Here is a 25,288-nt window from a genome sequence, read left to right as displayed (position 1 = left end):
CTTTTTCTAGGATGAGTTCACGAACTTAATTGTCACACTTCATATGGCAATTTCTATCAAATAAAAACATTATGGTGTGTCCTCATCCACCTTATTCAGCAGATCTGGCACTGTGTGACTTCTGACTGTTCCCCAAAGTCAAAATGACCATAAAAGCTAAACGTTTTGAATCAATTCAGGACATCGAGGCAGCCACCACAGTGCAACCAAAGACACTCACGAAAGAGGACTTCCAGAACTGCTTCAGAAAGTGGCAAGAACAATGGGATAAGTGTGTTCGAAGTGAGGGGGAGTATTTTGAGGGGGATTAATGGCAATGTGTCTTTTACTGTAATGATTCTTTTAAATTTAAATAATCACCATATTTTTTATCACACCTCTCATACATATCAAAATAAAAATAAGACCACTCTGTCATCACCTCTGAATACAGACAAAAACAAGCGCATTATCCGAACAACAGAATTGACCACCTATCCCTACCCTGACTAATATAAATGACTTCTGCTTCTTTATCAAAGATACCAAATCATAAAACTATCCCATTTCCTAACAGCACAAAGCCAGAGCAGAGCCCCTTTCCTTGAAGCCTCCCCAGAAACCTAACACAAGTTCAAGTCCTATGAGAAGTCGTTTATAACATCCTCTCACCGAGATGCCCCCCAGTTTCCCATATTGTGTGATCCCTCTCATTGCACTGAGTCAATACGCCTGACTTTGTTCAATTACAGGTGTGTTGTGGTAGTTTTGATGGGAAGACACTTGTTGTCACACAGCAGTCTAGCAGACTGTCCCCCCGTGTCTTTTCTTAAGGAAAGAAGAGTCTGTGAGACTGCATCCCTGGGACTGTATATTTCTCTCTATTTAGTCTCCAAAAGAGGGTTTGCAGCCAATGACAAGTAAGATCCCCCACGGGGGGGGTGGGTGATAACTTAAGCCAGGTGGAACCCCGTGGAGACCCCCGATGAGCTGCCTTAAAAAGATTTGGGAAGGGGCCTTGTCTCCCCTTCCTTCTGCCTGAGAAAAGCGGCTGCTGGCTCTGCCTTTTCCCTCTCACCTAATTGGGAGAAAAGTCTTGAGAGTGATAAGATTAAACTCTCTCTGCTCAGCTCTGTGAAACAATTTCAACATGTGATATATGTCCCTTAAAAGAGGTACATACCTCACCTCAAGGACTTTCTGCTCCAGCTGTTTGAAGATCAACATAATTGGTTTGGGTTGTTTCTATAACGTGATAAGTGAGTCTCACAAACCATGCCAAAAACACTGCTACTCCCTTGTATACTTATCAATAAAAACCTCCAGTCGGCTCAAATCTGGGCTCCAGTCTTTCAGAACTGTGAGACCCCTGGCCTTCTGAGATTTAAACTGCGTTAGGTCTCTGTTTCTTTCTTTCTTAAAAACTTAACCCAAAGCCGCCCCTTCTCTCACCCTCACTGCCCGTGTTGCGCTGGACATGACAGGCACTGACCCTGGAAATTGGATTTTTTTTACTGAAAGATACTGGTGTTTTTAAAGGTGACTCAAAACAAGTTTTCAACATTCTGAAATGATATGAAACAGGTGCATAGGTTCAATGTGGCCTGAGGGCCACCAGTTTTCAACCTTGTGGTTGGATGATTTTCTTATCAGACGTAAAGGTTAATGCTGTTATGAATGGTTAACAGCTATTCCGTACCTAAGCTGAACCGGGGGTTAGAACACATGTAGTGTTTTAGTTAATGTTCTTTGCTACTGAAGTCATCCAGAGCTCTCTGAACTCTGTTCCTGCTGTGCCATTTGCAAGGTTCCCTGCTTCATGTTTGTCTATAAACCAGGTCAAATTCCTTTTTATGGGAAGATGCTGATGTACCCCCATTTCCTTCTCACGGTGAGCCTGTAGCCATAGGAACTGTGACCGAGTACACAATAACACCTGCACGGACAAATCCTCAGGGAACAAAGTCCATTTTTAACGAAGCTGGCCTGACCACAGCGGAGTCTGCCGGACTTCCTGGGCGTCTCAGCTTCGTGTTCTGGAGGAGGAGAAAGTGAGCCATCTCAGGTATGGGTTTCTTCCTGGGAGCTGGGACTTGGGCCAGGCTGAGAAGGGCTATGGGAGAAATTCTTCCAGGCCTGCTTCTCCCGAGGAGAAAGTAGAAGGGCCTTGTACACCAGTTCTCACAGTCTCCGAGAGCTTTGCGAGGTATGAGACTGTGTGAATGGAGCCCAGCATATGGAGGATTCTAGCATGGCCCAGGGCACGGGACCCTTTAGCCCTAGAATCACAGGAGCAGAGGCTTTAATTCTGTGATCGGTGCCTTGGCCTGTGAAGATGGAGGGAACAGGAGAAGCATTAGGCTAAGCGATGGAGTTCCTGCCTCACCAATTCCCTTCCTGCATCCTGCCGTGTCCCACACAATATGGCATTCACTCCGTTCTCCCCAAAGCCCAGGCACCGCTCCTCTGATGGCCTGAGATGATCTCCGGAACCCTTATGCCCACCAAACCCATCTTTCCCCTTTCCTCTGCTCTGTAAACCAAGGTTTCTGCCTCAGTTTCCTTGCATGACTAAACAATTTCCCTGGGACTGGAGCCATCCCTGACCCTGTGGCGTCACAGAGAAGACAGTCTCCTATGCTCAGTGTCAGGCAGGGCCTTGCTGTGGGAGAAACCGATTCCTCGGAACGTCCATTCTGCATGTAGCCACTCCAGGGAATCTCTGAGTGCATCTCGTGAACTAGATGGAACTTACTTAGCAGCCTGAGTGAAGATGCTTTGACATGGTCCAGTGGGCCCTGGCCACACCTGTCAACGGGTTGCTCTGTGGCAAGATCACGTTTCCATTCCAGCTCTCCAGTCTGGTCCCCGTCCTCACTAAACCATCCTCCTGAGATCCCAGGGTGCTTCTCTGGCCCAACTACTCATTTTGAAAGACGTGATCAAAAAAGATAGGTGAGAGAAAAAGAGAGACAGAGGCAGGCAGACAGAGACAGAGAGAGAGACAGCAGACAGATAGGCAGACATTGAGGACAGCCTCCTAAAAAAGATCTGACATTTTTCTGTCAATTAATCAATCACCTAAGTTATAATGGAGGGCTAAATCTCTTCCCCATCCCTGCCTAATGGGCACCTTTGAGGCTTCTTTTATGATTTAAAATTTTTTAATTATTGAAAAGGTAATATACATGATTGAAAAATTCAAACAGTAAGAGTATAGAGTGTGAAATAAGTTGTTCCCCCACCTTGACTACTAGTATTCCAGTTCTGTCTAAAAGCAGCAGTTGCCCAGTTTCTTGTTTATCTTTCCAAAACATTCTATGCATATATTAGCATGTGTGTATCTAATCTCCACCCTTTTGTAAAACACTAATATTAGCATACTATATATGTTTTGCTATATTATACTGTTATCACTTGATATGTCTTGCAGCTTATTCCATGTTTGTACATGTAGATGTCTCATCTTATTTAGCAGCTGCGTACTATTTTATTACAATTATACATAAGTTAAGGCCCTAATGATGAAACGATTAGGTTGTCTTGTGTCCTTTTATTATAAACAATGCTGCAACTAATGTCTTTTCAATACTTCGTGGAATACATAAATGAGTAGGTTTGTCAGATAAATTCCTAAAAGTAGAATTTCTAGGTCAAAGGTTATATTCAGCTTGATAGATATTTTTACTTTGTCCTGCAGAGAGCTCAAATCCGTCTACACTCCCAGTAACACTGTGGGTGGGCCTGTTTTCCCACAGCCTCCCCAGCAGAGTATTCCTAGACTTTTGGTTTTGGTGTGGTTTCAGAGTATATTCATCAAAACGATTCACGTGTATTATGTGCCAGGCCCTGAACTGAGCACAAGGAGTGTAGACGTGAATCGGACAGGTCCTGACCTTCGGCCCCGTAATCTAGACATGCAAACTGCAATATTATCTAGAAAATGCAATGCTGGTACAAGGTACAAAGGTAGCACAGAGACCAGAGGGGTTCATTTCCTCTGTTTGTTCATAACAGGGGAAAACTTTGTGACGAGCTGATATCTGAGATTAGTTCTGAGGAATTCCTTTATTTAACAAATATGTGTTAAGTACCTGCTATGTGCCAGATACTGTTCTGGTATTTAGGATACATTAGTGACAAAACAAAGATCCCTGCCCTCACGAAGCTTCTAGTCTAATGAGGGGGTGGTCACTGAACAGTAGCTATAATAAATAAGTGAATGATACGGTATGTGCCAAGGTGATGAACACTACGGGAAAACAAAAAGCAGAGGAGGGCAGGGCTCAGCAGTGCCTGTGATGGAGGGGAGGTGAAGAGCAATTTTAAGTAGGGTCGTCAGGTAGGCCTCCTTGAAAAGGTGGCTTTTGAGCAAAGACTTGAAGAAAGCGAGCGAGTTAGCCAAGCGGATAGCTAAGAACAAGCTTTCCAGGCACTGAGAGCAGCCAGCACAGAGGTTCTAGGGTGAACGTGGGCCTGACACCTTGGCAGAGCAGCAAGGAGGCCAGTGGACTGACGGAGGGAGAGGCTAGTGGGAGATGGAGTCAGACTGATGATGGGGGCCAGAGCTTGGAAGGCTTTACAGGCCATTGAGGCAGCTTCGGCTTTTATTCCAGGTAAAATTGCACAGTTTTAAGCAGAAGAATACAATGATCTTCCTTTTCTCTTTAAAGTCACTCTGGCTGCCATATTTAGAACAGATTATAGTGGAGGACCAGGGTGGAAGCAGAGAGACCAGCAAGTCAGGTGTGAGATGATGACAGCTTGGAGGAGTGGAGGTGGTAAGAAGTGATTTTGGATATGTTTTAAAGGCAGAGCCATAGAATTGGAAGTGGCCTGAGAGAGGAAGAAGGGGTTCAAAATGACCTCAGGGTTTTTGGCTTGAGCTGCTGAACAAAATGGGAGTTGCCATCAACTGAAATAAGAAACCTAAAGGTACAGGACATTTCAGGGGGCAAGATCAAGCATTCAGTGTTGGACATGTTATGTTTCTGAGACCCATTAGACATCCAAGGGGCGGAGTCAAGTAGGCAGTGAGATGTATGAGTCCGGAGTTTGAGAGAGGTCAAGACCAGAAATACAAATTCAGCACGTCAGTGATAAATAGGAATTTGTCAGGCAGAGGAGGGTGGGAGCCATCCAGGTGAAAGAAACCGCCTGAGAACAGGCACAAGTATTTGAAACCGCTGCTTCTGTTTGGGGAACTATCGTTCAGCTTTCATTGGAGGGTGAGAGCAGGAAGGGAAGATCCTGCAGAGGGCAGCTGGGATCTGACCACCCAGGGCTTCATGGGTCAAACCAAGAAACTTCCACTTTACGAGGAAAGCAGTGGGAGACGAAGGACCAAACGGAGTCCTCTGAATGATCATTCTGCATCTGAGAAAAGGAATTCTGGGCAACGGCTTGGAGATGGTTTCAACGGTCTGGGCAAGGGAAATGTGGAGGGTCTGCAGACGGGCAATGGCCGTGGAAAAGGAGAGGAAAGAATGGACTTGAGAAGCATCCGTCAGGCCGTGAAGTTTCCGTGACTGCCTGGGTCTGAGGGATCAGGAGTCAGGGAAGGCAGGAAGGTCCTGGGGTGGAGGTGAGGGTGAGCGGGCGTCTGATGCTGTCAACCAAGATGCGGCCGCGGAGTGGGAAGCAGCCACTGCAGCGGGGACGTGGCTCGCCGAGCCACCTGACTCCGCCGAGGTGGACGTGACCGTAGCCGGTGCACCAGGCAGCTGGATACATTAGCCAGAAGGTTCGCTCCAGCGGTTGGGAATCCATTGTCATTAGTCGGAGGAGGATAGTTAAAAATGTGGGTATGAGTGTGTTTTGGAGAAAGGAAAGGAAGCAGTAGAGAAGCAGCCTTGGTCTCTCCCTTTCCCTCCATCGCTGAGTCCTGTTGGTTCTGGTATCTTCACTTCATCCACTTTTCTCCAACCCCGTGTGATGACCCTGGGCCTTGCCCATCTTATCCACCCCACACTATGGGAATTGTTTCCAATTAATTTCCCCTTTCTCACTTTTGCCCCCTTTCAGCCTATTCACCATCTAGTAGTCAGAGGGATTGCTTTAAAAATGCATATATTATCACGTCATCCTGCTCCTTGTAAATGTCCATTAGTCAATGCACATTTGACTGATGGACATTTCTAATAAACTCCAACCTCTTTACCATCCTTTACCAGGCCCTGGCCCTGGAGGAGCTCTCCAACCTCTCTTCACACCACCCTTCCCTCACTCATGTTCCGTCACCCTGGTGCCCTACAAGCCAGTCCTTTCCACTCTGGATCTTTGCCCTGCTGTTCCTTCTACGTGGAATCCTCCTCCCCCAGAGTATCATACAGAAAACGCATTGACATCCCTCAGGCATCAGCTCCAATGTCACCTCCACACAAAAATAAATACAAATCTCTGACCTCCTGAAAGTGACCTGTCTCTTATTCCCTATGTCTTCATATTCTTTTCCTTCATGTGCATTTCAGCATCACTTGTTAATTATCTGTCTTTCTCATGACAATGGGAGCTGTATGAACTATGGAATATCTAACTCATCGCCAGTGTAATCCCAGCCTCCAAGCACATAGAGTTGCTCTGTAAATATCTGTTGAATGGATACAGGTGGAAAAGGAGAAAAGGATGATGGAGGAAGCCCTGAAGAGACGAGAGAGGATCTGAAGCACAGTAAAAGAATTGGCCTTGAGCTGTGAACAGAGGCGAGGAGGAAAGTTTGGATGGGTATGCGGGGAAGTGTGCGTGTGGGGTGCAGGGTGTGTGGCAAGGTCAGGAAGTACAAGGACTTCATGGGTGATGGCCTCTTTCTGGTGAGGTCGTCTGCTGACAGTTCAGATGGAAGTTTCAGAGGTTGGGTAAAGGATTGGAGGGGAAGGAGAGAGATTTACGGTGTTTCCCCGAAAATAAGACCTAGTCGGACCATCATCTCTAATGTGTCTTTTGGAGCAAAAATTAATGTAAGACCTGGTCTTATTTTAATATAATAAGATAACAATAATATAATACCCAGTCTTATTTTAATATAAGATCGGGTCTTATGATATGATATGATATGATATGATATAAATATAATAATACAATACCAGGTCTTATATTAATGTTTGCTCCAAAAGACACATTAGAGCTGATGGTCCGGCTAGGTCTTATTTTCGGGGAAACACGGTAGGACAGTTGCTAAGGGGAATGGGAGAGGAAACTCATCAATATTTTGAGGTTACCACGTGCCAGGTACTGTGTTGAATGCTGAGGTTATAGAGATGAGGAGGATGTGACACTGTCGTTGCTTTTCAGGAATTCACAACCTAAAGGAAATAGACTTTCTCCAAGAAAGGTGAACATGTAGGGTGCTCTGTACTGTAATGGATGGAGTGTTGCAGAGGCATGATGGAGGCTCAATTCTGAGAGTAGGGGACCATTACAGAGGCTGTGACCTTTGAGGGTGGGGTTGAAGAAAGAGAATGTGTGCATAAGGTAGAAGTACGTGCGTTCCACAAAGAGAGAATGATGGTACCCCCAAAGATGGTGGTGTGGAATGGCTAGAACTGCAACACGTTTGTGTAGCTGCAGTGAAAAATGGGAGATGATGCTAGAAAGGAGGGTTGAGGTGAGGTAGTGAAGGATCTCAGATGTATCAGGAATTGGAACATTCTCCTGAAGTCAGCAGAGCAGCAGATTCTTGACATAGCTTCTCAAGAAGCTAACTCAGTAGGTGACGTGGATGATGGACTGAAGGGAAGAGAAACGGCGCAGTGGGCAGGGTTAGGAGATGGCTGTAGAAGTCCTGAGGAGCGGTCATGAGAACCTGAAGTAATGGAAGGCAGTAGGCGTGGAGAGGAGGGGAAGGCTTCCAAAGAGAGTTCTGATGATGGATGGGGTGAGGCGAGAGGGTGGCGTTCACACTGCCTCCGGCTTCTTGCTTGGGAGCCCGGGTGGATGGTGATACTGTTACCAGAGATGAAAATACAGTATGAAGAGTATATATCAAGGAAAAGGAATAAACTCAGTTTTTTAAAAAATTGTGGTAAAAGACACATAACATATAATTTACCATTTAAACCACTTTAAAGAGCACAATTTAGTGACATTAAGTACATTCAGAATGTTGTGCAATCATCACCTTTATCTAGTTCCAACATATTTTCATCACCCCAAAGGAAACCGCAGTTCCATTCAGCACTTCTTCCCTAGTCCCTGTTCCATCCATCTCCAGGCAACCACGAATCTGCTTTCTGTCTCTGGATTTGCCTGTTCTGGACATTTCATATTGATGGAGTAATACAGTATGTGACCTTTTGTGCCTGGCCTCTTTCACTTAGCGTAATGTTTTTTTGGGGGTTCATCCATGGCGTAGCCCGTATCAGTATTTCATTCTTTTTTAATCCATTTTTTTATAGTAGTAAAATATACATAACAGAATTTCCCATTTTCACTATCTTTACGTGCCTAGTTCAGTGGCATTACATACATTTATATCATGCAGCCATCACACGATTATCGTTTGCCCCAGGTGGCACTGGCTCGTTCACTTAGCTTTTACTATTTTCTAGGAACGGCCTTCATGGAGCTGCTTCTCTGCCCTGACAGTGTTCTGAGTGAGGCATCAGGCCTGCAGGGAACCCATTCGGAAGTCAAAACAGGCCCCGCTCTGTTCCCTCTGGGACTATGTACCCACCCTAAGAACACAAACTGCTGTATTTCAGACCGCCCTGTGCCACAAGGGAGACGGAGCAAGGCGTCCATGAGAACAGCACAAAGCCCTCCCTGTTTCTGTGACCTTTCTCTTGGTTAAGCATTCACCTGTAAACTTTTAACTGTCTTCCAAAGTTCTGGTACGTATGTTCACTCTGACAGTTTTTGCCAGGTTTTTTGACACTTCTGGCAATGGAGCGGCTGCTAGCAGTCCCTACTCTGCCCTTTTCACCGATGTCACCAAGAGCTCAGTTGGGAACAAGCAGGATGCCTGTAGGACACCAAGTGTGGGCAGGGTGATAAACTCTTGAGGCCAGAGACCTGTCTGCCATGTTCACCACTGGGTCCTGGCACTTAAAACAGTCCATGGCACACACAGGACACACAACAAATGTTTGTTGAGTGAATGGAGCTTGTCAGTAGACCTTTGAAAATAGGAACCTTAAACTTGATTTCAGTGTATGGCCTAGGTAATAGGGATTTTTGCATCATCAGGGTACAGATGATAATTGAAGCCATTGATGAAGAAGAACTTGTTTTCAGATTATGTTAGGAATAAATAAATTCCTTTTTAGGACAAAGCAGAATTATTGCTGCCACCTGCCCCCCTCAAGTTAATGACTGGCCCTGTGTGTTCTTCCAGACCATTTACTATCTATTTTTACTATATATGTATATGATTAAAATTTTATATACGAATACGAAGGCCAGACAATTATGTTCGCGAACTTTCCACCGTGAACTTACGTGATGGAAAGTTCGTGAACTTAATTGTCCATTCTTCCGTATACACATATAATTTTTTTACTGATAGCTTTTTAATATATACGTATAGTGGAAATCTTTCCATATCAATAAAAATCTATACATAGTCATTAATATAGCCAAGATATTATCCTGAACACAATATACTATGGAACTTAAAAGCACAGACTGCCTTAGTTTAAATGCTTGCTCCACCACTTATCAGATGTGTAACTTTTGCAAAGTACTCTCACTTTCTTCATCTATAAAGTGGAGCAGTGATAATAAACAGCGTGTTTCTTGTGGCATTTTTATTTGAGATTTAAATAAAATAATCCCTGTAAAGCCCATAGCACCATGTAAGCACATAAAACTCATGGAAAGCTTTCATTAGAAGTTGACTATTTGGAATGAGCAATCCAAAAAGGAAATTAGGAAAACAATGCCATTTACAATAGCATCAAAAAGAATAAAATACTTACGAATAAGTTTAACCAAGGAGGTGTATACAACTTTTACATTGAAAACTACAAAACATTGGTGAAGGAAATTAAAGAAGACCTAAATAAATAGAAAGACATCCTATGTTCATGGATTGGAAAACCTAACATTGTTAAGATAACAATACTAATCAAAGAGGTCTCCATATTCAATGCAATCTCTGTTACATCCCAATGGTATATTTTTAAGTGGAGAGGCCAATCCTCAAATTCAGGTAGAATCGCAAGGGACCCCAAAGAGCCAAAAGAATCTTGAAGAACAAAGTTGGAAGACTCATACTCCCTGATTTTAAAACCTCCTGCAAAGCCACAATAATCAAGACAGTGTGAAACTGGCATAAGGATGGACATATAGGCCAAAAGAATAGAATTAAGAACTCAGAAACAAACCTCTGCGTCTATGGCCAACTGATTTTTCTCACACTGTCCAACTTTTTATTTTTGTATGTTTTACACAATAAAGAATGCATTAGTAGTGCAATATCATAGAAACTTTACAAGTAAATAAATATGTACATATCAATTGTATAGGCTCAAAAGTTCTTCCTGGTAGAAGTGTCCAGTAAAAAAGATTTGGACATTGCTGCTGGCAAGGTTGTTCTCATAGGAGGAATTCAAGGTTGCTTGTTTTCACATTGTTAATGAAGAGAGATACATATTTCTATGTAAATTAAATGAAGCCAGTGAGAAACAGGAAAGACAAGAAAAGACTTTCTTGGATTAAAAAAAAAAAAAGTTTCTGAAAAATGATTAGATCCATATTTTGCAAGTCTTGAACACTGTGCATTGGCCACATTTTGGTTGGTCAGTTGATTTTTGACAACGGTGTCAAGACCATTCAATGAGAAAATAATAGTCTCTTCAAGAAATGGTGTTGGGAAAACTGGATATCCATAGACAAAAGAATTAAGTTCGACCCTTACCGTATACCATATACAAAAGTTAATTGAAAATGGATAGGGTAATACGATGACAGCTCTGATGGCCATTCCAGAAGAAGTTCCAGAATTGCTTTGGCTGGTGGATTAGGCGCTGGCATTGATGCATTGCTTCCCAAGGGGAGTACTTCGAAGGTGAGCATAGTGATACTCAGCAATGAGGTATGTAGCGCTTTTTCTGGGATAGTTCTCGGACTTAATTGTCAGACCTCATAAATGACATGCTCTCTGCCTTAAGGAAGCCTCAGTAGAATTGAATACTCAAATTCAGTTTCAAACAGTATTTCTAGAACGCTGGTTGTGTGTGTAGTGAGCACTGGGCCCACGTTTTCCCACACTCTAAGCTTCCCATCCAACCAGTGAGGTATGTTGGCTGATCCTCTTTCACAGGGGAGTAAGTCTCCAGAAAAGAACGGGTATGGCTAATACAGCGGCAGGGACAGAGTCAGGATTTGACCCAGGGTTCCTGGCTCTGTGTGTCCTGCTCATTTCAGATAAGATGAACCTCTGTGTTCTCATCTCTCAAACGCGGGCAGAAGGGGAATGAGATGGTATCTATTGAGCAGCCTTGTAGCTTGTAGGACCCTATGCATTTTTCAAGGAGTTGCTAAAAGCCAGGGGCCAGGCGTCAGGTGTAGACAGTAAACAGGATTAGGCTGCAGAGAACAGCGCAGCACCACGACCAGCACAGCTAGCGTTCTAGGCTGGAGCCCCACCCGGAGCCGACCCAAAGCCGGTACCCGGAACCTAGGCGCGGCTGGGCTGTGCTATCGGCGCGGGTGGGAGCCGAGCAACAGAAAAAGGCTTGCGACGAGAATCTCGTTGAAATGTCCCCTCGGTCTCCGCGGAGGGAGAGTTCACAGTTCTAGTAACGTCTCTAGGACTAGCTCCCTCGTCTCTCTCCCTTTTCCTCACCTCCCGCGGAGTTCTTTCTTCCCCGTGGCCCCTCCATGGGCTTTCCCCTTGGTACGCCCTCCCCCGGATTCGAGGCCAGGCGACCGCCCGCTTGGACACTGCGCATGCGCATCCCCTGCCGCGGGAGTGGGGGTGGGGAACACGGACCCCGCCCCTTCGCGGCTCCACGCGTGACGTCGCGGGGGGCGCCGGCCTCCGCCCGGCTCCGAGCGGTGAGAGCGAGCGGTTGGCGGACTCGACGCCGCTAGACCGGGAAGGATGCGGGTGTAGAGTTCCTGCAGGGGGTCCTGGGGCCGGGGGGTGGGGAGGCCCAGGGGCACCACCAGCCGCTGACCCTCTGGCTCTGCCCTCTCCCTTCCTGCCTTTTCCCCATTTCTAGAGGTGCTGGGACGGGAGGCAGGGCAGGGACTGAGCACTTGTGACACCTGCGTTTCCCTGGAGCCCTCCTCCCCCACCCCCCTTCCAGGTGCCCTCTACATCAGGCTGGGAAGAGGGCACCCCACCTGGAAGTAGGAGATAGATGGCTTTCAGACCTCGGCCCTACCGTTCCTATGCTAAAGTACACGAGCCTCAGTCCCCCTTCCCCCCAGTATTTTTGCCTTGCCTCATCTGGTTTTGAAGATCAATATGGCACAGAAAACTAGAAAGGAAATGGAGGTTTGTTGAGTTCCTGCAAGGTCAAGTTATGCAGACTGCTTTCTTGGCCACACGTAGTCCTCATTCCGCGGTGTTCTTAGAACTCCCATTTCACAGATTGTTAAACGCACAACGCTTGGCCGCTTTGCTGTTTCTCACATAGCCAGTAAGTGGCAGAGGATTCAGCTTGAGCAGTTGAACTCCAAAGTGGATTTTCTTTCGTCAGACACTTCCTTTGGGCTAGTGGTTGGAGCTGTTCTGCAGCCAAACCCGAGCCCCAGCACAGCTGTTTCCTGACTTTTCTACCCTTGAGAATTCTCGTTTTTCAGGTTCCTTTTTCCAGCGCAGTGTGCTCTGCTCTGCTTCCGCCTTGATTACTTCAGGAATGAAACGCAGCAAACATTTGAGTGGTGTAGGGAAATGGTACTGGGAGTCCAGAGCCTTGGATCCCCGTCCTGGCTCTGCCACTAACTGTGGCTTTGGGCAAGTCCCTTGTCTTCTTGGTATTCAAAAGCTTCTCGTATTAAAAGCTTCCGTTTGAATACGATGGGTAAGTGTCTTCTGACAGGTGGCAAGCTGTTGTCCACTTCTCCCTCCCTGTCCTCCAGCAGGCTCTCCGTGGAGGCCCGGACCCCTCTACTCCCCATGGGCAGCTGCCAGGCAGGGCACAACCTGCATTTCTGTCTGGCCCACCACCCCCCTCTGGTCTGTGCCACTCTGATCCTGCTGCTTCTGGGCCTTTCTGGCCTGGGCCTTGGTGGTTACCTGCTCACCCCTAGGACGACCCTGCGTAGCCCTGACATTCCACAGGTGAGTGCCCTGCTGCTCGTCCTTCCCACGCAGGCCTGCTCTTGCTGCTGACCTCTCATTTCTCTCCCACCTTCCTTCTGCACACAGGACTGGGTCACCTTCTTGAGGTCTTTCAGCCAGCTGACCCTGTGCCCTGTGACTGAGCCAGTCACAGGCCAGTGGCATGGGTCTCACGTCGTGGGCTTGGTGACCACCTTGAATTTTGGAGATGGTCCAGACAGCAACAAGACCCAGACATTCCAAGCCCAGGTCCAGGGTAGTCAGATGGGATTGAAAGGTGAGATCAAGGGAGATGGTGGGGTTAGACGTGAAGACACTCGGGGGCGGGCCTGCCTCTGACCTCACCACCCTGGTGACTTGGGCACATCCCTGGTCCTTAGTCACGTCTGCTGTAATAAGAATTAGATACTTAGGGTGAAGATGGTACCCCCTGTGCAGGCTCTTTATAAGTGTTTTCTCTCTCCCCTTCCAGCTCTGAGGCTCTTTGATTCTATCCTTGGAGGTGTGAAGAGATGGGCTAGATTTGACCTAATGGTCTCTCTCATCCATGCGGCCTTCTCAGAGAGGCCCCTTCTTTTCCCCTGGGGAATCTGAGAAGCATGTTCTGTTCAGCTAAACTAGTGTTTTTGGTGCCTACCACGTGCTTGGCACAGCTCTATCTGCCGTGAAGGATACAGAGAAATAAAGACATCATCCATTCCCAAAGCACTTAGAGTGTTCTGGGAAAATGATGAGAGAGAGGCAGTGGGTTCCATATATTCATTCCTGTGTGAGATTTGGCCCCGGGTTCCTTATCTAAAAAATTGAGAGATGAAGAGGGAGGACAGACAGGTAAAATTCTCTGACTCCTGAGGTCGTTTTCAACAGTGTCTAAGATTTCCCTGTTAATCACATATGTTTATGTGTGTAGAGGGGGGTAGGTCTCTGTATCCGGGTGTACATGTGTGATCGAAGAGCAAGAATAAAGGACTGTGTCTGATACATAACAGTTTTGTTTTGTTTTTAAAGATTTTATTGGGGAAGGGGAACAGGACTTTATTGGGGAACAGTGTGTACTTCAGGACTTTTTTTTTTTTTTTCAAGTCAAGTTGTCCTTTCAATCTTAGTTGTGGAGGGTTCTGTTCAGCTTCAAGTTGTTGTTCTTTCAGTCTTAGTTGTGGAGGGCGCAGCTCAGCTCCAGGTCCAGTTGCCGTTTTCTAGTTGCAGGGGGCACAGCCCACCATCCCTTGCGGGAGTCGGACCGGCAATCTTGTGGTTGAGAGGGCATGCTCCAACCAACTAAGCCATCGGGAGCTCAGCAGCAGCTCAGCTCAAGGTGCCGTGTTCAATCTTAGTTGCAGGGGGCGCTGCCCACCATCCCTTGCGGGACTCGAGGAATTGAACTGGCAACCTTGTGGTTGAGAGCCTGTGCTCCAACCAACAACTGAGCCATCCGGGAGACAGCTCAGCTCAAGGTGCCGTGTTCAATCTTAGTTGCAGGGGGCGCTGCCCACCATCCAACTCGAGGGATTGAACTGGCAACCTTGTGGTTGAGAGCCCACTGGCCTATGTGGGAATCGAACCGGCAGCCTTCGGAGTTAGGAGCATGGAGCTCTAACCGCCTGAGCCACCGGGCCGGCCCCTGATATATAACAGTTTTATTGAGATATGATTCCCATGCCGTAAAACTCACCTATTTAAAATGTACAGCTCAATGGCTTTTCTTATATTCACGAAAGTGTGCAAGTATCATCACAGTCAATTTTAGAACATTTTCATGACCAGTCAAAGAAATCCTGTACCCATTAGCAGTCACTCCCCTTTTTCTCCTAATCTCCTAGCTCTAGACAACCACTAATTTACTTCCGGTCTCTGTAGATTTGCTTATTCTGGACATGTCATGTAATATGTGGTCTTTTGTGGCTGGCTTCTTTCACTTAGCATAGTGTTTTCAAGGTTCATGTGTGTTGTAGCACTTACCAGTACTTCGTTTCTTTTTATTCCTTAATAGTAGTCACTGTGTGAATATTCCACATTTTGTCCATTCATCATTTGATTGACATTTAGATTGTTTCCACGTTTTGGCTATTATAAATGATGCAGTTATGAACAGTAGTATACAAGTTTCTGTGTCATCATGTGTTTTCATTTCACTTGGGTATGTAACTAGGAGTGGAATTGCTGGGTCATATGGAAACTCTATGTTTAAACTTCTGAAGAATTAACAGACTGTATTGAAAGTGGCCGTACCATTTTATATTCCTACCAGCAGTGTAGGAGAGTGCGAATTTCTCCACGTCCTCACCAACACTTGTTCTTATCTGTCTTTCTGATTACAGCTGTCCTAGTCAAAGTGAAGTGGCATGTCACTGTGATTCTGATTCACATTTTCCTGATGGCTAATGATATTGAGCATTTTTTATGTGTTTATTGGCCATTTGGAGAAATGTATATTCAGAGTCTTTGCCCATTTTTAAAATGGGGTAATTTGTCTTAATTATTGAGTTGTAAGAGTTCTTTATGTTTTCTAGATACAAGTCTCTTATCTGATGTATGATTTGAAAATATTCTCTCCCATCTTCTGGGTTCTTTTTGTTGATGGCATGCTTTGAAACACATTTTAGGTGAAGTCCAGCTTATCTAATTTTTTCCCTTGTTGCTTATGATTTTAGTATCATATCTAAGAAGACTTTGCCTAAGCCAAGGTTACTAAAATATATTTTCTTCTAAGAATTTTGTAGTTTTAGCTCTTACACTTACGTCTATGACCCATTTTGAGTTAATTTTTGTGTATGGTGTGAGGATGTCCAACTTCATTCTTTGGCAGGTGGTTATTCAGTTGTTCCATCACGTTTTGTTGAAAAGACTATTCTTTTCCCATTGAATGGTCTTGGTTGAATAGTCTTGGCACCCTTATTAAATATCTGCCCCATGTGGGAATTAAACCAGCGACCTCGGCATTAAGAGCCACTGGGCCCTACCACATCATTTTAAGAGCCACTGGACCCTACCACGTCATTTTGATCACTGTAGTTTTGTAGTAAGTTTTGCAATCAGAAAATGCAAATCTTCCAACTTTGCTCTTTTTTTAACATTTGAATTTCCATATGAATTTTAGGATCAGCTTTTCAATTTCTGCTTCTGCAAAGAAGCCCTGTGTTTTTGTTTTTGTTTTTAATAATGGTTAGAAACAAAGTAATAACATCAACGATTATTTTATTTTGACCAAAATAAAAAATGAGCACCTATTGTGTACCAAGCATGGGGACCCCGCATATCCGGAAGACATGGGCCTCAAGTTGCCGGTAGTCTAGCAAGGATACAGATGTGAACAGAAATAAACACCTTTCAATGTGTGACGTAGAACACAAGGTATCGTGGGAATACTCAGAGGTCAGTCGGGAATAGTGAAAACAGGCTTTTCATGCCTGAACTGTGGCTTGAGGGAGGCTCAGGAGTGTTCTCTTCCAACCAGAGGGAAGAGCATATGCAGAGGTACGCAATTGGGGATCATGATGGCATGTTTAGGAAACTCCAGGGGTTACGTTGACTGGCTCAGGGGAAGGATTGTTGAATGAGTGGCAGGTAGTGACCTGAAGAGGCAGGCAGAATGCCGTGGATGGTCTTGTGTGCCAAGCCAAGGTAGTCAGAGTTTATACAGTGCATTGGGCAAACTCAGATATTTTTTTTTTTTTTTTTTTAAGATTTTATTGGGGAAGGGGAACAGGACTTTATTGGGGAACAGTGTGTACTTCCAGGCCTTTTTTCCAAGTCAAGTTGTTGTTCTTTCAATCTCAGTTGTGGAGGGTGCTGTTCAGCTTCAAGTTGTTGTCCTTCAGTCTTAGTTGGGGCGCAGCTCAGCTCCAGGTCCAGTTGCCGGGGGCACAGCCCGCCATCCCTTGTGGGAGTCGAACTGGCAACCTTGTGGTTGAGAGGACACGCTCCAACCAACTGAGCCATCCAGGAGCTCAGCGGCAGCTCAGCTCAAGGTGCCGTGTTCAATCTTAGTTGCAGGGGGCAGAGCCCACCATCCCTTGCGGGACTCGAGGAATTGAACTGGCAACCTTGTGGTTGAGAGCCCACTGGCCCATGTGGGAATCGAACCAGCAGCCTTCGGAGTTAGGAGCACGGAGCTCTAACCGCCTGAGCCACCGGGCCGGCTGGACATGGACCCTTTTTTAATAGACAAATTCCTTTTGTTGTGGATTCAGATCACACAGAAGTACACAAAGCAGATGTAAACGTCCTCCTCCCTCACTTGCAGAATCTACAGTTTATTGAGCATCCTCTTCGTCCCTCTCTGCACCCATTTAAAATTACAACAGGTACAGCGAGATTTCCTTCTAGAACGTGTCGCCAATTGAGAGTGCACATTTCCCCACATCTTCAACAACTCTTGTTACTATCATTTCTTTTCATTTTTTACAAATTTAATGGGCAAAGGAATTGCCTGATTGTTTCAATTTACTTTTTCCTATTGCTAGTGGGGTTGGGCATCTTCTTACAAGCTTATTGGCCGTTTTCATGTCGTCTCTGAATTTCCTGTTCATATTCATTATTTTTCTTTTAAGCTATTGTCTTTATTTTCTTGATTTTTAGAAGATCTTTATACATTCTGGAGAGTAAACCTCTTTGCCAATTAAATCTGTTACAGGTATTTTCAACCAGTCTGTTACTTGTTTTTTTAAACTTACCTTTTATTGTACATAGAAGTCTTTCATTTGTTACGAGGTTAAGTTTGTTGTTCTTGTCCTTTGCTCAAGCTTTTAGATTTTGTGTCTTTTTAACGAAGGCCTTCCCCACTTTAAAATTAGAAAATATTCTTCTGTATTTTCTTTTAATACTTGCTTAGGTTTTCGTTTTGTTTTGTTTTAGTTGGTTTGTATGGCTCTTTAATACATCTGGACTTTATGGTGTGAGATAAGAGTCTAACTTTTTTTCCCAAGTGGAAATTGTCCCAAGGCCATGGACTGAATAGGCCATCCTTTTCCCACTAATTTGAAATGGGGTGTGAACCTTTTCATCGATTTTTGGTACCTAGTAGAAACTGCTTTCTTAAAAAAGGACGAACTACCGTATTTTGCCCTGCATAATGCATACTTTTTTGCCCAAATTTGTGAGGGGAAAATAAGGATGTGCATTATACATGGGTAATATTAATTCCATATCTATATAAAATTTTAATTCTTTTATTTATGTTTATGAGTGAAAAGTGTAACTTTAGAAATCAATAATGATATCCCTATGCAAAATAATACCCTGGAATAGAATGATCGGTTTTGTTGAACTTTCGACAAACTTGGAATTACAAGGAGTTCTTGGCCCTCTATGATGTGTAAATATCGTAAATTTGTTACTGGTACATAAAACTTCTTGTACCTTGTATCTATTCTTGTGTTTTGTAATTATTTGTTACATAAAATTTCTTGTACCATAATATGTTAAAAAAATAAATGCTGAAATTCATTTGTAATACAAAAAACAAGAACTTGAATGTAAACAAATAAAAATTTGAATTAAAAAATTAGGTTTTTTTCCCCCTGAAAGTTTTAGCCAAAAACGTGGGGGGCTGGTCCAGTGGCTCAGGTGGTTGGATCCCCGTGCTCCTAATGCCGAGAGGTGGCTGGTTCGGTTCCCACATGGGCCAGTGAGCTGTGCCCTCTACAGCTAAGATTGTGAACAACAGCTCTCCCTGGAGCTGGGCTGCTGTGAGCAGCTGGAGGTTGGCGTGAGCAGCCGTGGGCTGCTGTGTACTGCCATGAGCAGCCGGTGGCCAGAGTGAGTGGCCAGCAGCTGGCAAGAACTGCCATGAGCTTCTGTGAGTGGCCGACTGACAACTGGAGACTGAATGCCTCAGCTGGGGGTGGGGCGCAAGGCTCATAATACCAGCATGGGCCAGGGAGCTGTGTCCTACACAACTAGACTGAGAAACAAGGGCTTGAACCAGAGTGGGGGGGGAGGCAGGAGAAAGTGGGGGAAACATGGGTGCGCATTATACCCTGGAGCGCATTGTACACGGTAAAATACGGTGGTTTATACAAACTGCCTCGGCAGTGTGTATCTACCCCAGTTTCACTGCGCCTTGCGAATGAATATTGGTGTGTTTGTCTTATTGATTGTAAGCTAATTTAAATTGATGTTTGTTTATATCGGTACACAGTTATTTTCATTTCTCAATGATGTAAATGATGGTATGTAGAGTACTTCACTGAGTAGAATCAGTGCCAAAACAGCTGGTACTGTAGGAAGCCTTCGAAATGAATAGAAGTCTGAAGATAGATGGCTCCCGCCCAACCTTTCATTCTCCTCCATCTCCTCTCCTGTGCCTCTCATAGGGTCTTCTGCAGAAGAGCTGGTCCTCGTTACAGCCCGGGTGACCACAGAAAAGACCCCCAAAACCTGCCTGTATTTCAGTGCTGATCCAGACCTCCTGCCCTCCAGCCAGCCACCCATCTCCTGCTCAGAGGAGGGAGTTGGAAATGTCACCCTGAGCCGTAGGATGGCCGAGGAGTGTGTCAGCGTCCGGAGCCAGGAAGGCCTTGTGCTCACCAAGCTGCTCACCTCGGTAAGAGCCTCAGGTTACCATGGTTTCATAGATGGCCATGCTGCATGCTGTGTCTCCAAGGCAATTTTACCTAGTAGCTAAAATGCTGGCTTTATAATCCTGACTAGGAGTCTGTGTGACCTTGAACAAGCACCTGAGTGTCTGAGCCTCAGTTTCCTCATCTGTAAAACGGAAAACATGATACTATCTCCTAATTCCAACAGATAAATGAGAATGAATGGAAAGTGCCCAGGGTGATTCCTGGTACATAATAGAGATTTGGTAAATGACAGCTATTACTATTAACTGTTTTCTTTAAATGCAATAAAACGCGATCTCTACCTCACAGGAATTCAGAAGCTGGACTAAGGCAGGTTAGGCTAATTGCTGTCACAGAGATGTGAGCAGAGTGTTACCCAAGCACAGTAAGGAGCAGTGAACTCTTGAACTCTTAACTTGAACATTTATGGAGACTGTTTTACAGCGATTGTGGCACTTAAGAAAGGGAATTATGGGGGGCCGGCCCGGTGGCTCAGGCGGTTGGAGCTCCGTGCTCCTAACTCCGAAGGCTGTCAGTTCGATTCCCACATGGGCCAGTGGGCTCTCAGCCACAAAGTTGCCGGTTCAACTCCTCCAATCCCGCAAGGGATGGTGGGTTGTGCCCCCTGCAACTACAATGGCAACTGGACCTGGAGCTGAGCTGTGCCCTCCACAACTAAGATTGAAAAGACAACAACTTGACTTGGAGAAAAGTCCTGGAAATACACACTGTTCCCCAATAAAGTCCTGTTCCCCTTCCCCAATAAAATCTTAAAAAAAAAAAAAAAGGAATGTGTGTAGTAGTTTATAGTGTACAAAGTGCTTTCAGAGTCATTATCTCATTTGATCTTAAAATAACCTTTGGAGGTAGTTGTTATTTATCCCATTTTACAGATGAGGAAACAAGTTTAGAGACAGGGAGTGAATTGTGCAAGGCCACTGGTTAAGTGGCATTTCAGGATTGCAACCTGGGCTTTCCAACTCTGAGTCCCAGGCTTGTTCCGCCCTGTCAGGATGATCCCTGAAGAATGAGGAACATTTGGGCAGTGAATGCAGTAGAGGGGGTTCAAGAAAGGAAATAGCATTCCAGGCAGAGTGGCCAGCATGAGCAGAGGCCTAGAGGTTGAAAAGTGTTCAGCCTTTGGGGACAGTCCGTGGGGCGGGGCTTAGGAATGGCTTAAAGGAAGAGGCAGGAAAGATGCAGGAATATCTGATGGGGGGGCCTGCGATGCCAGGCTAAGACGGTACGACTTGACACTGCGGGCCACAGGGGCCACTGGTGCTGGGTGGAAGATACTGGCCTCGTGGGGGAAGAGACCGGTGAGCACGCTGCTGCATACTCTTCCCGCGCATTTGCAGAGGCTGAGGAGGAGCACCACCCGGGCGCTTGGAATCAGAGAAGATGTCGGTTTCCAGACGTGGCCCTGCTTGCACATCTTTAAAACAAGGAGAATAGTGAACTCTCGTAGAGTCATTGTTAGGGGGTTTAGTTTGATGGTTGGGCCAGAAAGCAGTGTGTAGACCATCGAGACGGCGCATTTGTATAGAAGTAACATTTCCCCTTTAGCTGCTCCCTGGATGTGGAGAGCCCTCTCCCCCCATGGGTGCTTCTCTCTATCGCCTTGGGCTGGGGTGAGATGTCTTCCTAAGGGAAGATTCTGCATTCTTCCCATCTCATTTATTTCTCCTTCCTTCCTGTGCCCACCCCCTAGGAGGAGCTGGCTCTGTGTGGCTCCAGGCTGCTGGTTTTAGGCTTCTTCCTGCTTCTTATTTGTGGCCTTCTCTGCCTTCTCTCTGCTGTTTGCTTCCATCCGCGCCGGGAGTCCCACTGGTCTAGAACCCGGCTTTGAGAGCACTGGCCTACATCCTCTCGTGTTCTCAGGTAAGGTTCTTTGCCCCAGTCCTGTGGGAATGGGGGTTTGGTGGGGGTGGCAATTGTAACTGAGACAGAATCATTCCTAAACAATATGGTTTGGTTGTACTTATTTTTTTTAACTTTATATAGATGGAATCATACATATTCTTTTGTGACTGACTTCTTTCGGTTGACATTCTGATTTTAAGATTCATTCACAGCTCTAGTTCACATCCAAGAAGATTTTTGGTAACAGTGGTGAATTAAGAGGGTTCAAAATTGATGATGTGTCCTGAATATGAATCATGTATGTCTTGCTTTTGTCCTGAAATTCTGATACTCAGTTTTATGACACAAATTTTATAAAATTCATCTTGAACAGCTCAAAAGAATTGATTGATGATGCCCATTTACTGGGCATATACTGTGTGCCCAAGCCCTTTCCATGTACTTTCTCTTTTCCATTAGCCATTATTGCCTTTAGAAAAAGTTGATTCTGCTATTAGGGTCTTTGGAGCCTCATAAAAGTAGCAGTAGGTGGGGGATGTAGTGGCTAAGTAGTTTCTGTGTCAGCTCATTAAGGAAAAAATATTTTTGTAAAAAATTCCGAGTCAGGAGGATCTCATTCAATATGTGCACCCAGCTCTTAAATTGTTTTCAGCTTCCGCTGTGCCCTAGAAAATAATTGTGGAAGTGGAAACATAACCGTGGAAGTTTAGGCCCAGGGAAGGGCCAGAGGAACTAGACATTCACGATCAACCAACTTCTTGAGACAGGAAATGGTGGGACCCACTCAGCCTTTCTTAGATCTGAGCAGGCTGGGAAGGAATACTTTTTGGCCTCAGGTAAATCCTGGAGTCCTAAGGCCATCCCAGTTGGAATGAGTACCTGTACCTACCTCTAGTTTTCATTTCCTCTTTTTCTGCAGCCATCCCAGAGCTTCCCCCAAGGACCCTTTGACCTGCCCTGTATTTTTTTTCTCCAGGTATGAATCAACTTCTTGGGCCTTAGTTCTGAGTTGGAAGAGATGTGACAAAAAGTGGAGAGCTGGAATGTGGGGGGAAATAAAAGGCTGTTTTGCCCAGTGTTGCCCAGGGTGTTTATTGGGGATTGCATTGAGGTGGGAATTTTAAGGTAGACAGGCTGTGTAGGTTTGGAGGATTTTTGTTTTTGACTCTTTAGTTTGGGGTACAGGTTGGCCATAGACATGGATTACTACAGCTCTTCCCATGGTTGTACCTTGGCTTTGGAAAACACCTGGTTTTAATCCCAGTTCTGCCACTTTATGTCTTGTTTTCGTCTATGAAATAAAATCAATAATTTCATCCAGTTGAGAGTCAGGTGGGTATGGTCATGGCAGTGCCTTGACATAATGCAGTATGACCTTGGGCAGGTCATACAACTGTAAAAGGCCTCAGTTGGCTGAAGGGATTTGACAGATTGAGTTTACCCAGCAAAGATTCCTCGAATTTAGGAGCCCATGTCCAGGCTGTCTGGTTACTAACCAGAGCGGTCCATTTTCCCGCCTTTTCTGCGCCCAGCATCAGCCTTCCCTTACCCCTCCCAACCTCTACCCTGTACGCACGCGCAGATCACAGCTGCTTTCTTTCCACCAGCGCCCCCTCAAAGCTTCCCCTAGCAACAAGCGCCGGCTCACCGCTAAGGCGGGGCGAGCGCATGCGCCGCAGCCCTCTCAACCGCCAGTTGGACCGTACGCTGGGCTCCGCCTCCTCCCTCCCAGGGTCCGCGTGGCGGGGCGCGCGCGCACTCTGGCTCCGTGGCTGCCGGCCTCGCTAGCCGCGGCAGTAAGGAAGAGGGGCGGGGCTGTTCCTTGGGGGCCACGCCCCCTTTGGCCCGGCGTCCCTACAGCGCCTGCGCGCTCCCGCCCGGTCTCCATCTTGGAATTGGGAGGAAGAGGGAGAGGGAGACCGGGACGAGACCCGGGTTGTGGTGCGGAGAGGCTGAGCCTGAGAAGAGGACAGGGAGAGAGGGCGCCGGGACCGCCCTTAGCTGCAGTCTTTCAGCTCCCCTCACGAGAGAGAAGGGGAAAGGGAGGAGGCCGGGGCGGGAGTGGGGGCTGTCACCCTCGTACCCTGACGTGAGAGGGGCCGTTTGGCCGGACGTCCTAGGGGTGGGTCCCCTATCGGTGCCCGAAGACCTGGGGTTCAGGCCCTTCGGTTCCGAATTTCCGGGCTTGACCCCTCGTTTCTCAAATACCCGGTTATCAGCCCCACAGATTCCAGATATCCGGGACCCGGGTCCCAATCTCTCTAAAGCTGGGGCTCTGTTTTATAGGATTTCAAATATCTGGGGTTCAGGCCCCTGCGTGCACGAGTATCCGGGGTTCATTCCCCCACGCGTTCAAATATCAGAGCCAGCCTCCCCCCCTTTCAAATATCTGGGGTTCAGACCCCACAATCAGAAATCCGGGATTCAGCAACTGTCGCCCTCGAGGAGGAGGAGGAGGACTGGACCGCGAGGTCAGATCAGGTTGTCACCCCCTCCCCTCCAGGGGAGGCTTCCCGGGCCCACCTCTGAGGAAGGGCAAAAGCCGAGGAAGAGGTGGCAAGGGGAAAGGTCTCCTTGCCCCTCTCCCTGCGTGGCAGAGCCGCTGGAGGACCCCAGGAGGAGTCGGAAGCGCTGGGGCCACCATAGTGACTCCTACCAGGTGAGACACGGGGTGCAGGGGCGCGGGTCCCTGTGTCTAGCATTGAGAAGAAAGGGTGCTGGGCCTTGGGAGGCCCTCTCAGGATGGGGAAGCCCAGCTGGGCCAGTGGTCAGCCTTTGGCTAGCTCTGCCTGCTGCGGCCACCCTCTTCCCCTTTCTCTTCCCTTCATTAAGTCTGGTTGAGGAGGCACCTCAGGTGACAGGGTCTCTGATGTCACCGGGGGTCACGCCCTAGGTGCTTGAGCTAACCAAATGGTTTGCACCAGTCTGATCTCCGCTGCCCACTTTACCCTCAGAGCTACCTCTTCCCTATGATTATAACCCTTTTTCCTGATTGCTCTGGTGTGTTGATTCCCCTGCCTCTGATCCCCATGGTGGGTCAGTGTATCTGTTTTTTAGGCATGGTCTTGTTGGGTTTCCTGCCCTTTCAAGGAAATGTGTGTGTGCATTTGTGTTTGGGGGTGCCTGGCAATGTTTCCTCCCTGCTATATAAATACCTTCCAATCTCTTGCTGTGATGATATAAATAGTCTCATACGTTTGTCAATTGACCTATCATTTACAAAATGCTTTACATCCACTTCTCTCATGTGCCCCCCCCCCCCGCCCAGTCATTCATCCTGTGGTGGGGGGGCTCTTTTATTGCTATCTTCCCATTTTACAGTTGAGAAGATTGAGGCCCAGGGAGGTTACCCAAGGTCACTCACTGACAGAATCAGGATTTGAGTTGGAGTGAGGTTTAAGAAGGGGTGGAGAAGAGCTTCCTTTTTAGGAGGGCTATGCTCGGGCTTTTCCTGATAGGAGGTTCTGGCTCCTGTCTTCTGCCTCGTGGATTTTTCTCTCTGTTGTGACCTTCATCTTTACCGTGATCCCAGCTTTTGGCCTGGGTTCCTGAGAGGGCTCTGTCTTCTGACAAATGATAGCCACAGTGGCTGGTGTCTCTTCACAGTTAAAGCCAAGCTGTTGGGGTAGGCTGATCCCCAAAGTAGTAAAGC

At 46.4% G+C, this 25,288-nt stretch overlaps 1 protein-coding gene across 6 annotated transcripts; it reads left to right on the top strand.

Moving 5' to 3' along the window:
• Positions 1-11,826: 11,826 nt before the first annotated feature.
• TMEM219 (transmembrane protein 219) lies at positions 11,827-22,716 on the top strand. Of its 6 annotated transcripts, none has more exons than XM_019754659.2 (6): positions 11,827-11,976; positions 13,012-13,210; positions 13,298-13,487; positions 19,525-19,754; positions 21,485-21,654; positions 22,613-22,716. In XM_019754659.2, exons 2-5 carry the CDS (start codon positions 13,046-13,048, stop codon positions 21,620-21,622), a joined length of 723 nt encoding a protein of 240 aa, XP_019610218.2. In that variant the 5' UTR covers positions 11,827-11,976; positions 13,012-13,045; the 3' UTR covers positions 21,623-21,654; positions 22,613-22,716. The 6 variants fall into 6 exon arrangements, with proteins under 6 accessions (XP_019610218.2, XP_019610217.2, XP_019610220.2 ...); XM_019754658.2 differs by having other exon boundaries at positions 11,844-11,976; positions 13,009-13,210; XM_019754661.2 differs by lacking the exon at positions 11,827-11,976 and adding an exon at positions 11,983-12,421 and having other exon boundaries at positions 13,009-13,210.
• The last annotated feature ends 2,572 nt before the right edge of the window (positions 22,717-25,288 follow it).

This window comes from Rhinolophus sinicus, linkage group LG18, assembly GCF_036562045.2.
Source record: "Rhinolophus sinicus isolate RSC01 linkage group LG18, ASM3656204v1, whole genome shotgun sequence".
Lineage (NCBI taxonomy): Eukaryota > Metazoa > Chordata > Mammalia > Chiroptera > Rhinolophidae > Rhinolophus > Rhinolophus sinicus.
The sequence above is the reverse complement of the archived record's forward strand: the minus strand, read 5'-3'. Positions and strand labels throughout refer to the sequence as shown.